The sequence below is a fragment of the Propithecus coquereli genome, unplaced genomic scaffold (assembly GCF_000956105.1).
Source record: "Propithecus coquereli isolate 6110/MARCELLA unplaced genomic scaffold, Pcoq_1.0 Scaffold14, whole genome shotgun sequence".
Classification (NCBI taxonomy): Eukaryota; Metazoa; Chordata; class Mammalia; order Primates; family Indriidae; genus Propithecus; species Propithecus coquereli.
This window is the reverse complement of record NW_012138302.1, coordinates 15,490,113-15,505,940: the sequence shown is the minus strand read 5'-3', so window position 1 is coordinate 15,505,940 and position 15,828 is coordinate 15,490,113. Positions and strand designations below refer to the sequence as shown.

Here is a 15,828-nt window from a genome sequence, read left to right as displayed (position 1 = left end):
GGTGTCCTTGTAAGTCTCCAGGAGATGGCAGTGGGGCTCACCCTATTTTTCTTAGTAATTCACCTGAAGGTCACCCTTTCTAGTCAGTTGAAAATTTCAGATAAGACAAGCAGAGATCACACCTCGAACACTTAATCTAATTCTAAGTTCGTACTCCTTTACCCCGCAGTGCAATCAAATTGGGAGTGGGGGTGGGGTTAGGGGTTTAAAGAAAAATGGCGCGTGCCTCTTCTCTGCCAAGCTTGTAACAGTCTCTTTTCTTAGTGGATCTTACTCAAATCCCAGTCTTACAAGATGGCCATGATCCCTGGACGAAACAAACGCAGGCTCAGAGAAAATTACTTGCCCAGGGAAATACAAAAGCAACCTCTAAACATCCTCTAGTCTCTTCGATCTAAAACATTGCCTCCTCACATACTTCTGCCTACCTCCTAAACCAGCGGTCCGCAAACTTTTTGGCACCAGGGACCGGTTTCATGGGAGACAGTTTTTTCCACAGATGGGGGGCGCCTAGCTAAGGCGGTGATGCGAGTGACGGGGAGCGGCTGTAAATATGGATGAAGCTTTGCTGGCGCCCACATTGCTCATCTCCTGCTGTACAGCTGGTTAACGGTTCCTATATTTCATGGAAGACAATTTTTTTGTGGGGGGAAGAGCTTAGGCGGTGATGCGCAGGCCACTTCCTAAGAGGCCACTGACTGGTACTGGGCCAAAGCGCGGGGATTGGGACTGTAGTCCTAAACTGTTTTATTATGGTTTTGTAGTTTCCTTGGACAAACAGCTTTTCCATCTGCTTGTTGCTTTTGGGGTGATTTCCCAGAGAAGAGACAGATTTTACCATTTTTAAATTGATGTTTTACTTCCATATTTCTCATTCCTTTAAAAATTTTGTAGGAAATATTTAAGATATATACAAAGACATACAATATTTCACATTTACAAAGGCAGAAATTTTTGTTTCTTCTCCAAGGTATCTCCAGTGTCTGGGGCAGTACATGGTACATAGTAGGCACTCAGTAGTTCCTTGTGTGTTAATTAACATAACTACATGGGCACCTATTACAAGTTTAAGAAAAAACACTATATTTGAAACCAGCTGTACGCCTCCCATATTGCAACTTCCCTTTCCCAAAGAGGGAACCACTATCTTGAATTTGGTGTTTGTTATTCCTGAGCATTTCTATTTCTACCATATACGTACGTATCCTTAAGCAACACGTAGTAGTTTTTTGCAAGCTTTGAAATGTTTATCATTGGTATTAATATCACACTGAGTAATTCAACTTTTTTCTGCTCAACACTGTTAGTAAGCTTCATCCACACTGGTATGTATATTTCATCTAGTTAGCTGATTTTCATTTTTGTATGGGATTCCATAGTATGAAAATAAGTCACTTTTCCAATGGCTTGCCATCACAAAAAATGCTTAAATATTCTTGTACATGACTCCTGGTGTACATATGTGAACTTCTTTAGGTATATACCTAGGAATGGAATGGCTGGCCTATAGGATTTCTTGCATTTTCCAGACCAATTATCACCAAATTATCTGCAAAAGTAGTTATTCCACTCCCATCAGCGGGGCACTTGGGTTCCAGTTCCATGTCATCACAGAAAGGTTTTCTAATAGATGTGAAATGGTTTTGGTTTGCATGCCTCTTTTGCTGTTTCCATTTTGTTGGACATTCGTGTTTCTCCTTTTGTGGATGACTTATCCATTTTTCCTTTTTCTTATTAGGCCAAACACTGACAGGACTATTGCATGAGGCTGTTTTTTTCTCAGTACCTCATGTGAGGCCTTAGATGCCAGTTTGTCCTGTTGTTGGTTTCCATATAATTATTAGAATTAACTTGCAAAGTCAAACCAAAAACCCTGCTAGGATTCTGATTGGAATTTATTTGCATCTAGAGATTAATTGCATCTCTTTATTAGATTTATTCCCAGGTACCTTATATTTTCTGTGCCATATAAATCCATTATATTTAAAGATTAGTTTTTATGATAAATGGTACCTTTTTAAAAATTACATTTTCTAACTCTTTGTTGCTAGAGATTATTTATCACTGATACTATTTCCAGCAGTTTTTTTACAAGCTAAATTTTGTTTCAGTTGTTCAAAACTTAAAAGATACATAATGTTATACAGTGAAAAGTCCTACTCTAAACTCTGACCCTAGCCATTCAGTTCTTTCCCAGAGGCAACCACTGTAACCAATTTCTTATATTTTCTCCCAGAACTATTTTATATACATACAGGTATGATGTGTACTTATATATATGGTATATTATCATTAAATAAATGGCAGGGCTAGTAACAGAAATAAAAGTCTGAGGGAGGGCCTATTATAGGAAGGAAAGTTTGGTTTTGGTTTTATAATGATTGAATCATTACAACTGATGTTTGTGATGACTTCTAAAATGCTTTGGAAAAAGCAAATTATTTAATGGAAAATTCCAAAATATATGACAGCCACTTCCGTTCAGTATACTTTGCTACAATAATTCCATGTGCTTAGAAAAAGGAAATCAAGCTCTTTCAAAAACAGCAGATCACAGTCCTTCCTCGTGAAGCCTCTTCACTCTTCTTTCAGCGCATATAGCACATCATCCTGGCTGACGTTGAGCCGCACACGAAGGAGCAGGTCATTCCTGCTGGGCTCCACAAGCAGGAGGCGGCAGGAGCCCAGATGAGAACACACAGCCATACTCTCTGACATGGTGGGGTATGGCAGCCCCTCCATTCTGCACAGTGCCACATGCTGACTATATATCTAGACACGAAAAGCAAAGCAAAGGTTAAGAAGAAAGGCAGTCCTGGGGCTGTATCTGATCATTTATTTCTTCTTTTAAGAAAATTAGACACATGGTATCCAGGATACCAAATACTCCAGAAGGCATCAATGGGTGCCCCAGTGATGTCACTGTTATACAAATGGTCCTGGTCTCCAGGACTCCAGAACTGAGAGTTCCACAGTTGAGAATGTCAAAATTCAAGTCAAATTTTGCTAGACAATTTCCTTATCGGATAGTGTGAACAGATGCCAAGGCATGACCCTTGGAAAAGTATAAAAGCCCTTTGTAAAGAAATATAGGGAGGCAGGAGGATAGCTGGAAACACAGATTCCTCCCCTAAAGCTGGATCAGACAAGTCTGTAGCAGTTCTGGTCACTCTCCATTCTAAATATTTACAAGTCTATCCCCACCCCACCCCACCCCACCCCCCAGCAAGACTTGGAGCTTGTCAGGAGCAAGGATATTAACCAATTCAGCTCAGGGTTCATGGCACCCGTCAGTGAATGGCACACTGTAGATGTTCAGGAAATTTTTACAAACTACAATGAAAGTTACTCTCTGCAGAAGAGCTGTCTCGGACTGTAGGAGGACAATAATGAGCAAAACATGAACAGCAACTAAATATTTATAAAAGAATTTATAACCAGTCCATTAAAGAAGTAGCTGAAAGGAAAATGTTTCCCTGACCTATTTTAGGTAAATAAAGATGTCTAGAATATACGGAAACACAGACATACACACTCAGGTACACACTCAAACACCTTTAATAATTCCTCTTCTAAGGCAGCCAAGTACCTAGGGATACCAGTCTTCAGTAAACTGAGGCACGAGCCCTCTGATTCCCCTTACTTGATCTACTTGAAACTATGTTCAAACAGTGTTCAAACTGACCTGTTCTGTCTTCAAACATGGCCTTGCCCCTACTACAACATAAGCTGGATTAGGGCAGTAACTTTGTCTTGTTCATCTTACTCCTTGAACAGTGTCTGGGACATAGTAGGCCCTCAAACTAACATGCAGAAACCAGTTGCCAAAGTTCTCTTCTCATGCAACTCGATAAAATATCACATAAAAATAGGTGCTGGTCTGATGTTCTTTCACATAGTCAGGGTGGCACAAGATAGAGACAAACTGATATACATTGATTGAAATTTCCACATATTTTAAAAGCCCCAGACCAAAACCAAGAATTCGAAAAAAGGGGATCACCTGTTGAAATGTTGCTTCCTCCAGTCCTGATCGGCGGAACTCTGCAAGGATGGCTCTCAGGAAGCCCTGTTCCAAAACGGAGGAGTTTCTTAAAGGAAATGAGGAAATGTGAGTTCTTGTAAGTGGATGTACCACCAGCCCAGAGGAAAGCCAAACAAAGCTTTTCTGTGTCTTCAGAGAAGAAAGAGAAAAAGCTGGGGAATACTTTCTCCTGTGTTATATGGCAAGGTTCCCCCTCAGCCCCAATGTCTCAAACTAATACAGAAAATGCCACTTTGGAAGTGAGGGAACATGGGAACTACATCTGGAAATATACTGGTATCTCAAAAATACCCACACCCTCATTTCAAGAGCTGAGCACACCACTCTGTGTGAGAGAATTATCTGCTTCCTTCTTGTTCCCATAGCACGTTTACTCTCCAAACACCTGCACCTGTAGCATAGCTCAATAAATGGCAAGTGTACTTCTGTTATCCCAGGTTTGTTTCTGTCTCCTTGACTAGACTATGCCCCTTAGATAAAGAACTGAGTCATTAGTAAATGTAGATTGAATGAGTAAATGCTTAGGAAGGGAAACATGTTTCCATGGCCTTCCTCAACTGTGGAGCAGCTTACTTGATAGCAGTGATGTATGATGATGAAAACATCTCATCCACAGCTTCCATTAAGTGGACTACAGTGACCAGGCCAGGGGAGTTAGGCTTTTGGGAGGAGAGCTCGCAGATCTCCGTGGCACGCCTACAGATGTCCAGGCAGCGTCGTGCATCTCCGGAGAGGGCTGCTACCTACCAAGAGGGATTATTTTATTCCTGAGGCCATCTTAACCCAAAAGAATCAATAGATTCTGTGTTCGGCTGAAAAGGAAAGGTGGTGTTGGCAATGGACTGACTTAAGCCTAAAGTTAAGTACTTAACCCTGGCAAGGAGCCTTGAGGAAGCACGGGAATGATTATATTGTGCATGGGATTCTAATCCCTGAATCAAAACCACTGTCTTGTTAGATGAATCAGATCAACTCACAAGCCCATGGCTCTGCCAGTGCTCCTGGGCCCCTTAGGGAATCCTCTATTCTCTTCCAAGCCCACTTATAACGCCTCTTGCATTTTAAGTCTCACAAAGGGAATTTTTTGACTCACTGTAGCCGGCAAGGATCTCAGTTTCTGTATTTCCAGTACTTGTCAGCACTTGCCAGCATGTCTACCATCCACCTGACTACCATCATACTCTGCCTGGCAACATCCCCAAAATGATTATTTCCTTCCAAAATTCATGGTATAGGTATATATACACAACACACCAAGACACTAAAAGTAATCATCTTTGGGAAGTGGGATTACAGGTGACTTAAAATGTTTCGTGTATTATTTGTTTCCTGAATTCAAATTTAAGACATTCACAATAAAAAATCACTTTTCAGATAACCCAAGACAGAAATATGCACATCAGCTTATATTTGTCCCTTGCTCTAATCTCCCACATTGAATTGGTAAGGATGCTGTGTACGTCCTGCCTCATCCCTTCTTTCCTCCTATCACCACCCCCACAGCCTGGTGGAGCAGCGCCTCATCTATGAACCTTGGGGACCCTAAGCATCCTTTCTGACTGCTGCTAGGGCAAGGAAGATGAAAGAAAAATCCAGGGTCCATCCAACATGGAATCTAATAGGAGCCTTGGCATGAACTTGGAACTCAGCCTCCACTGCAGCCTCAGTATGAGGATGAATGAAATCCATCCCACAGAAGGGATGGCAGGAAAAATTGCCTGTTTTGACCCTGGTGCTAGGTGGGTAAGGGGCTTAATTCAGTTTTAGGCTTAGGCTTAAGACAGTCTTAAGTCATTTGATGAATCAAATAATTCTTAAGATAATGGTGAAAAGTGCGGATCCTGTTTCAGTCTAAAGAAATGAGCACTTCTCATCTCTGATGATAATCAACTCAAACAAAAGACTGATACAGGACCTGAACTTTCCACCTCTCACAAAAATCAACTCTAACAAATGATTCTTAAAATAATGGTGAAATGATGGTAAAATAATTCTTAAAATAATGGTTATTCTGAAGGCTCTAGTACGAACTTCTTGGAAATATCCTGTTAGCTGGGCCTCAACATAGATTTGTCTGCCAAAACTATTTTAGGCTCTGAGCTGATGAAACAAATCATCTTAAATGAAGCTCTCTCTCCTAGAAAGGACAGCTTGGAGACAGGCACCATACCCGGCTCACCTCTGACCCTAGCACCTAATATAGTACCCGGCTCCAAGCAGGAGGCACAGACATGCGCTGCTGTTGTAGCCATTCAGGGTTCAGACTGTTAAGGGCAAGAAGAAACTAGAATTAAGTTTATAATTTTTTTAAGTGCTAAAATATTTGTGGATGTGTGGTTCGTTCCTTCCTTCCCTCCTTCCCTCATTCCCCTGCCATTCTCCTAGTAAACTGGAAGGTGTAAGTAGGCATCCAACACCTCAGACCTACCCTGCATGCAGTGTGTGCCTTGCAAGGCATGTCACAGACACGATCGCTGAATTCTTACAATGACCCTATGAGGTAATTATTATCACTCTCATTTTTCAGAGAAAAAGTTTTGATGTAACTTTCCTATAATACGCTACATGCCTACTAAGTGTCAGAGCCAGAATTCAAACCAGGTTTGCCTACTTGACTATACTGCTCTTTCATTACACAAAACTGCTTGCTCTCTGAATCAATTAATATTAGTTTGTATTAGAAGCCGACAATACTAATGGCCTTCTAATCAATCATACAATAGTTAAGGAATTTTTCTGGATTTTTTCTTCCTTTCTTTTAAAATTTATTTTCATTTATTTATTTACTTATTTCTATTTATTCTTTTTTGGTATTTATTTTTACAGGACTTTCTAAATTTCTCTTCATCCCCAGAGCACCCAGCATATGCCCTCATATCCAGTAGGTACTCAGCAAAGACTTGCTGACTGGTTTGTGGGTGCTGCTTAGAGTTCCCCGAAGGTGACTTACCTTCCTGGCTACCAACTGGATGGCATCATCCTCAAAGGCCTTTAAATGTTTGAGACGGGACACCAGGATCTGCTGCAGTTGATTGTGAGTATAGGGCTGGAAGGACATCCTGGTAAGACCCTGGGGAACCAAAATGACAGAGGAACAAGATCATTGATTGCCCATCAATTATCTAGGGGGAAAGCCACCCTTGAGTTTCCAAGCCTGATTCCCAAGTCCCATATAACGATTTACACATTTCATCCCAGGACTACCACTGTTTTCAGCTACTATCATTACTGACAATGGCCAGTGGTATCCCGGAGGGCAGTGATTCTCAAGTTATTTTTTTGTTTCATTTAAGAAACTTTTATTCTAACAGAATCATTTAGAAATAGAAGCGGAGGTGCTCTGATTAAAGTGGGTGGGAGGATCTTCAGGTCTATGCTATGCGCTACCACAGCACCTGGCTTCACTCATCATGCTTTTCACGATGTGATGTGCTTCCTGCTGAACTGCAAGGCCAGCAAGGGCAGACAGTCTGCCAGGTTCGCTGCTCTACTCTAAGCACCTAACACTGCCTAGCAGCTTGTAAGTGCTTAAAATTTATTCACTGATTCATTCATTTATTTAGAGAAAGGGTCTCACTCTGTCACCCAGGCTGGAGTGCAGTGACGTGATCATAGCCCACTGTAATCTTGAACTCCCAGGCTCAAGCGATCCTCCTGCCTTAGCCTCCTGAGTACCTGGGACTATCTGTGTGTGCCATCACACCTGGCTAATTTTTTTTCTCTCTCTCTTCTTTTTAAGAAATAGGATCTGGCTATATTGCCCAGTCTGGTCTTGAACTCCTAGCCTCAAGTGATCCTCCCACCTTGGCCTCCCAAAGTGCTAGGATTACAGACATGAGCAATAGCACCTACTAAACATTTTTTAAAATAATTAAACCTGTACCAGGGCCTGGTACAGTTTAAAAGTACACAGGTAGCAGAACACCAAAAAGATAGAAAGTTTGCAGAAAATCATGCACATTTCATTCCAACATAGAAATTATAAGCATTTCAGAAATCACATTTCTGAACTTCCCCATTTATTTTCATTTTCTATGTTTTCATTTTTGCAGAACTCTTTGGCTCAGTTTACGGATCTGTAAGGAGGGCTTGAGAACTGCCCTAGAACCTACCAGTCGGCTTGACACTCGGTTCATCATGATTCGCTCGGGCAGGTCCATTGTGTTGGCAATGGTCAGAACCACAAGCCGAGCCTCCTTGTGAGTGGGCCAATCAAAGAGATTGTACATTACATCTTGTTTGTGAGTCCACAGAAGGTCGAGCTTCCAGGGAAAAGGAGAGATGCAGGGTCAATCAGAGCCCGAGCTAGGGCTCCAGAGTGAAGACTCATAACCAGGTCACAGCACCGAAGCAGCACGGCAGTCAACTGACACATGCCTCTCACCACCAGGGAATGGGCACGGATAATGTAGAAAGCAACCAGGACTCCTCTCCCACCCAGTACTCCTGGATGCCCCATTTCTTCTCCAGTCCTCCCGTGGGCACCTTACCTCATCCACAAGCAGGATGGTGGTTTCCTGAGGGGACCCTTGAGTGCGGAATCGCTTTGCCAGCAGTTCTGCCGCATGGTTAGCTGTTGCCTTTTGGCCTGTTAGCTTCTGCATTAGGGGAAAAACAATTGTAAACTGTAAGGATTTTACTCCCCTGGGCTTAAAGTTAAATCCATAAATGGAGGAAGCTATTTAGTCTGAGGAATTCAGTATCCTATATTATACCGTCTACTTTAGCCTAACCATAACCTGGAAGGATAAGCGAAGGCACCAAAAAAGGAGATAAAGAAAGTCTGTGCATTTGAAATGCAAATGAATCACAGGCTGGTCTCAGAAGCCCCCCACTAAAATCACTGTTACGTAATTCTATAACCTGCTCCAAGACAACAGCCAATGAATGAAAGAGCAAGGTTCAAACTTTGGCCTGCTACTGACCCCTTTGCCATAGTTTGTCACACTGCCACCTGTGAGCCCATGGTTTTGCCTTGTTGGTAGCGACCAGCTTCCAGTCATCCACTATCCAGCCCCTAGACTTCAGGGTCCTTGAGGGTAAGAATTCCACCTTTCTTGCCCTTGCCACCTCTACACAAAGGACAATGCCCGTGTATCATAAACACGTGAGATACACACAAAATTAAGCAAGCCTTTCTTTTTTTGTGTGTCACTAAGAAATTGTATTTTCCAAACAGCTTCGCTTACCTGCAAGATCTGCACATAGACTTGGTGGGGCTCCGTGAGCTTCATGCCATTGACCTCAATGTACCGAAAGGGAGGAACATCATGTGCTTGGGCTGCCTGCTGCAAGCAGCGCACCACCTCATGCACAGTGGCAGTCTTCCCTGTCCCCGGGACACCGGAGATATACATGCACCTAGAACAAGAAGGGAAAGCTCATGGGCTAGGTCTGTGCCAGCCACCTGACCGCATAATCATTTTGGAATGTGGGAATGTGTACTGAGGGACTAAGACTCCTGAAATGGGGAGATGGGGGCAGTAGGGACGGCCTTGGAAGCTGATAAAAGTAGGACCTGTTTTTTTCTTTTTTTTTTTTCCTCACTTCATCTTGACTACATAAGGACCCATTTATATAGAATCATTCATTCCACTAGCAGTGCTGTATACAAACTGCCTACCAAAAAAAGGCCAGTTTCATTTTTTTCCTGAAAGGCAGAATTTCTATTCCTATAGAATTACTTTGACGACAAAAGCTGCTTCAGCAGCTTTAGGCTTCAGCAATGGTTTTGTCTATTCTGCTGATACTGGGAAAGCCCATCGGTTGAACCATAACACCTCAGGTGGCATACTAGCAGAGGCCTTCCTCCCCAGACCACCTGCCTGTCTCAGCATCACTCACCCTCCAGTATGGTCAAGGAGTTTGCTTTCCACAAAGTTGTAGATGTCTTGGAATTCCTGTTCCCGACAGGGTAGAGACTCAGGTACAGCAGAAACATGCAGCCTATGGTTGGTGGTAAATGAGGAAAAGAGAAGACTTTAGAAGCATTTCACCACCACCTACTCAATGATAAATGGAAAAGACCTGTCTACAGTTTCCACATGACAACTCAACCTCAAACGCAAGGGAATGCCTTCATTCTCAAATCCCTCTACTTGGCCTCATAACCCATGGCATCTTTCTCTACTCAAATCATGTGGGTGGAGCTCATCCCATAGGAGGTTCTGATTCTGCTTGATTTTTGGCAGGATCTAGAAACATGCATTTTGGAAAAGTCTCCACATGGTTCTAAAGGGCACAATAAGCAAGAGGCACTGTCCTGATTAACCACCTTCCATCCCTGAGGAAATGATGGCTGTAGACTGGAAGGTCTCTCCTCCCAGGCCTATCCAGGTTGGCTCAACCAGATGCTGCTTGAGAGGTTCCTTTTTTCTAAACACACACATTCATTTTACTCGCTACCTTAATTACATATACTAGTGACTGCTAGTCATTCCTGCCCCTCATTCCTGGCTATCTGAAAGGGGCCCAAGAGCAGCGTTACCTCAGCCGGGCCTGCTCCAACACGCTGGTAGGCTCCTGGGCGGCCAGGTTTCGGTTGCGGATCTGAGGAATGGCAAGACGTGGAGTTCTAGGCTTGGACTATATTCGAAACAAAGAAGTTATTTCAGAATGAAAAACAAAGCAAAACACCATTCAGGAGACACCAACAAATGTGATTCATGCTGATATGATAAAAGGAAGAGAGGTGGTAAATTCCTCTTAGTTTCTTCCTGTATAAAGTGCCATGAGTCCCCATCTCTCGTCACACATTACACATACACTTTGTTCATAGGCCGGGACTACCACAGTCCATGGCACAGTCCTTGGAGAAACCTCACCAGATCTTTCCACTCCAAACCCCAGGGTCACTGCATCAGTCTAGGCTAACAGCCCTATTCTCTTTTCTTCCTTGCTACTGGCTCACTAGAGCAGGCCTGCTAGTGCTACCCTCATCTTCATGGTGTCTCTACAAAGCACTCCCTTCTGTGGGGGCAATTCACTCTACCTACCCTCTGCTTTCAGCCTGGCTAGACAGTGATAATCTTTCTACCTCTTCCTTAGGCAGAAAGCAATTAGACCCTGTCTGTTTATATCTATTAATTTTGGAGAAAACAGGAAAGGAATAACAAAACCTTGCTGAGAAGATATCAAGAAGCCTGAGGGACTTTTGACCTATTTTATTAGGCTGAAAGTGCCCAGCCCTGTATCCCTTCTTTTGGGCGGAACCCAGGAGATACAATCAAACCAGAACAAGGGTAATCTTTTGCATATCTCAGAAACTACAGGTAAGATGGCTTCTAGTGCAAATATAATCTGTTGGATTCCTTTCCCTAGAGGTTTTTCTTTGACAAGCCCAATCACATCTTCATATGGAGAAATGGACATCAGGTTTAGGAAAAATCTTCTAACTAAGCACATCTAAACTGTGTCCCAAAGAACAAGATGCTGCTTCTATTTAACTTTTTTTAATTCAAATGTTTCTATAATACACTTGAACATGAGAAGACCTCTTTTTCTTAATACCTTTTAATGTTCTGCTTAAGTTCCACAGGAAACAGAAAAGCTGTCCTTTTACTTCTTAGTTCCATCTTGTTGTTACCAATTCCAATTCATTACTAGTACCTAAGTAGTACTCCCAGTTTCTTAGGCATATCAAGTGGGACAACAAAGCCAGCACTATAGCTCAGCAGCCTTGCACGCAGTACCCAGAGTCCTAAGCATGTGCAAAGCACTCTGCTGGTGCTCTTTGTAAGAAATGCAAAGAGGCATCAGTTTACTTACTTCAGGAAGTTTGGCTCTTGGCCATTTGATTATGTACCTTAAGAGGAACTTGAATTCAAAAATCAATGGATTCATTTTCAGTCCTACAGTTCATTAGGTCCCTTCCTCCATGAATATTCCAAGAGGAAAAGCTTTGAGTACAACAGACCTATGCTCAGAATCCAGCTGTTACTAATTGGGTGACCTCAACATTCACAACTTTTAAACTGAGAGGGATGCTTCACTGAAAAATAAACTTAAAAAACCATACGGTTTTCTTTGGCGTCTTGGAGGGGGTCTCTAAGGATGACCTCAGGGAAGATCGTAGGTTCCTGGACACACTTCTTCTGGGTGTCCTCCTTGGACGGGATGGCATGGAAGCCTCTTCTTCCTCACTGCTTGAGTTTGAAATTTCTGCTGCTGACAGAATCTCTTCCTCTTCTTGGTCACTTTTACTATTACCTAGAAACCTGAATGGTGGGGACATATTTTCTGATATTCAGTGTTCAAGTCTAAATAAGAACTCCATAAAGATCAGTGTGGATTATAGGTATTGCAGGGTATTTCCTGTAGCCAGGCAATATAGGTGCTTGCTACAGAGACACTCTGCCCTGGTGTTATTTATATTATCTCATTAAACCCCACAACAACTTTGTGACTTGTATATTGTTATTACTATTTATAGATGAGGAATTCAGACTTAGAAAGCTTAAGTAGCCTTTCCAAGGTTACACAGATAGTAAATGACAAAGCCCAGATTCAGATCCAGATCTATCAGAATCAAAATTCATGCTCTTAGGCACCCCACCCCACATTAGTCTTATCAAGCATGATGATCAAGGGCCATGGGAGCCATCTAAGCCCAGGACAGGATTTCTGGTCCCTTTCAAACTTAGACATTTATGTGAAACTTAACATTAATTCCAGACATGCTAAGTAAAAGGTGAATTTCAATGGATTGGCAAATAACAATATAAGAGGCTTTAAGGGATAAGATTATAGATATCACAGATGGCAGCAATGTTTTTCTGCCTGCCACGGAGCAGACTTACCGAAGCTGCTGCCTAATCCGATTCAAAGTTAAGAGAGAACTCTTTCTGCAGGTACGATGGGGAGTAGAGGTAACTTCATTCTGAGCTTCTGGTTCTTTTGCACCCCTGCAAGATATTACAGCAAGGTTATGGGAGGCAGCTTTGGGCACGAAGGATCCACAGCAGACACTCAAAGATAGTCAGGTGGTCTGACTGGCTCCTATTCTTTTTACAGCTACTTTAGAAAAGAGCCAATCACACTTTGTTAAAAAGTTTATAATTGAAGTTTGATTCAAACCCAGAGATCAAAGCTTGCCTAAACCTTATTATTTAAATTAGACTCATTAGAAACCAGAATATACTAATCCCAGGCAGAGGTTCTTGTCCTTTTTTGCTTCTGATGTATCTATGAATTTACTGTCCACCCAGGATCAAGGTTAGCAGAAATGTGCTATATATTCAATATAAAGCATTTATTGAGCAACCTATAACGAGCCAGGTGCTATAGTTTCTGAGCAGCAAACGCTGAAATGTGTAATTTCTGGCTTGTCACATTTTTATTTGTATAGCCCATTATCTACAAACATTATCTAGCCAAACTGTTCTAGATGCATTATCTTCTTATACTATATATATTTAAGAATGGTTTCTAATTAAAAAAAAAAGAAAAAACAAAACACTGATTGTGGCAAAGAGCCACAGCAACTAATAAAATCCAGAACTGTGAAGCAATGCATGTTTGGGAAATTATCTTCTATAGAAGTGATCCCCAAATGACGGTTGGGCATATTAGAATCATCCGAAGAGCATTTCAAAATACAGATTCCTGGGCCCAATGCTTGGAGCATGATTCACTATGTCTGGGAAGAAGCCTAGAAATCTGTATTTTTCAAAAAGCTCTCTAGGGACTCTATGTCATAGGTTTTCCACCCACTGTTCTAATTTTTTCGTACTATGACCCACACAGTTAACCTTATGTGAAGGATTTCAATTTGCTCTGCAGGTAATATCCCTGGTCACCTCTTTTTGATGCTTTCTGGTTTCAGAATCACTGAAGGCATCACTGAGGATCTCTGTCCCCCGCTGGTAGGGGAAAGTGTTTTCTCCTTGATAATCTCTGTGGCTTCCAAAGCTGTGATCCGGGCTCTCAGGATCATGTGACATTCAGGTGAAGCCTTCTTGTCACCCCCAGTACAAGAGAGAGGAATCTTTCCAGTTTTCTCTGGGGCTTTCAGAACTGGAGACAAGGTCGGAAGTTTATCAGGCTGAGACCTCTTAGAAGGTGATGTGATCTCAGAGAAGGCCACTTTCCGTTTATTGCCTTCTGGAGAACCCAAGGAGGCAGATGAAGTTTGCTGGGACATCCTAGTGTTAGGTGTCCTAGGTAAACCTAAGCCCAAGAGAAATCACATACACAATGTGTGAAATTTTTTATGTAGCAATATATAAACTCCCAATCTCATTATAACCAAATTCATCCAATGAATTATACAAAGAAATTAATTATCCATATTTTAAAATTATTCCATGCTTTCTTTCTCCAGGCTAGGTGGCTCTAATCATTTTTCATCTCTCTCCTAAATTTGATGAGTGATTTTCATAGTTAGAATCATAAGTCAACTTTCAAGTCAGTTTTTGTGGATAAGTGTTCAGCAATCAGCTTTCCCTGACATAATCTACCGGAACAGTGGTTCTCAACTAGGGGTGATATTATATGCCCTCCACTCTAACTCAAAAGCATTTGAAGAAACTTATACTAGTGATGCTATCAAGTAACAAGATCTGGATCTTTTTTAACCCAGATTATATCTGCCAATACAGAGAAGAAGGATTCCTGGAGGCAATCAACTGTGTTCTATGAATAGTGTGGATTTGCTCCTCGCTCACCAGGACCACAGGCACCAAGGACCTTAGCCTTTCATTCGTAGATATCAACTGAGCTGTTAAAATGGCAAAGTCTGTGCCAGGTGCTAGAAGGAAACAAAAGTAGAATGAAACTCAATCCTGGTTCCCACACACAAGACACACTAGTCTAACAGGAGAGATGATAACATGAATGTTTATAATATGAAGTAAAATAAATGCCCTAAAGCACCTAAGTGCTAATGAAGATGTTTTGAGATACGCCTTGAAAGAAAGGTAAAATCTGAACAGAGTTGAAAGGGGAAGACGAGGAGACATGTGAGGAGATAAAGGAGAGATGGATGTGAGCTATAGCAGCAAGGCAGGAATGCTCCGAGCACAGTGGAGCTCACTTTAGTCTTGGCATATGGTGTGTGGGGAACAGCTGCAGATGAGGCTAAAAGAGTTATCTAGTGCCGGTGTGTGAATCGCTACAGAGGCTTTATTCATAATCACCAAAAACTGGAAACAACCTACACATCCTTAAACTGAGAAGGGATAGACTGATAAATTCGTACAATGGAATACTACTCAGCAATAAAAAAGGAACATGTTACCAATGTATGCGACAACATGAATGACTCTCAGATGCATGCTAAGGTGTCAAGACTCAAAGGTTATAGACCGTATGATTCCAACTGTATGATGTTTCAGAAAAGGCAAAACTATACAGACAGCAAACACATCAGTGGTTACCAAGGCCTGGGGGAAAAGGGGTTTGTTGACTCCAAAGGAGCAAAAGTGAATTTTGGGGTGATAAAACTGTTCTACATCTTAATTACAGTCGCTGTTACACAACTCTATGTATTTGTTAAGACTATAAACTAAATAGGGAAATTTAACTGTATGTGAATTATACAATAAATCTGACTTTAAAAAGTTATCTAGGCTGGGCGTGGTGGCTCACGCCTGTAATCCTAGCACTCTGAGAGGCCGAGGCAGGTGGATTGTTTGAGCTCAGGAGTTTGAGACCAGCCTGAGCAAGAGCGAGACCCCGTCTCTACTAAAAAAATAGAAAGAAATTATCTGGACAACTAAAAATATATAGAAAAAATTAGCTGGGCATGGTGGCGCATGCCTGTAGTCCCAGCTACTCGGGAGGCT

General features: G+C 41.9%; 1 protein-coding gene across 1 annotated transcript in view; it reads right to left on the bottom strand.

The window, feature by feature from the left end:
- Positions 1 to 2,577: 2,577 nt before the first annotated feature.
- ORC1 (origin recognition complex, subunit 1) overlaps positions 2,578 to 15,828 on the bottom strand; it is a 27,627-nt gene continuing 14,376 nt past the window's right edge. Inside the window, exons 6-17 of the mRNA XM_012639471.1 lie at positions 13,843 to 14,212; positions 12,844 to 12,948; positions 12,063 to 12,261; positions 10,533 to 10,630; positions 9,890 to 9,991; positions 9,235 to 9,406; positions 8,536 to 8,643; positions 8,158 to 8,307; positions 6,996 to 7,115; positions 4,619 to 4,788; positions 4,004 to 4,091; positions 2,578 to 2,772 (exon numbers count right to left, since the gene is read on the bottom strand). Of these exons, the coding sequence (XP_012494925.1) occupies positions 2,578 to 2,772; positions 4,004 to 4,091; positions 4,619 to 4,788; positions 6,996 to 7,115; positions 8,158 to 8,307; positions 8,536 to 8,643; positions 9,235 to 9,406; positions 9,890 to 9,991; positions 10,533 to 10,630; positions 12,063 to 12,261; positions 12,844 to 12,948; positions 13,843 to 14,212 (1,877 nt within the window). The remainder of the gene's footprint in view (positions 2,773 to 4,003; positions 4,092 to 4,618; positions 4,789 to 6,995; positions 7,116 to 8,157; positions 8,308 to 8,535; positions 8,644 to 9,234; positions 9,407 to 9,889; positions 9,992 to 10,532; positions 10,631 to 12,062; positions 12,262 to 12,843; positions 12,949 to 13,842; positions 14,213 to 15,828) is intronic.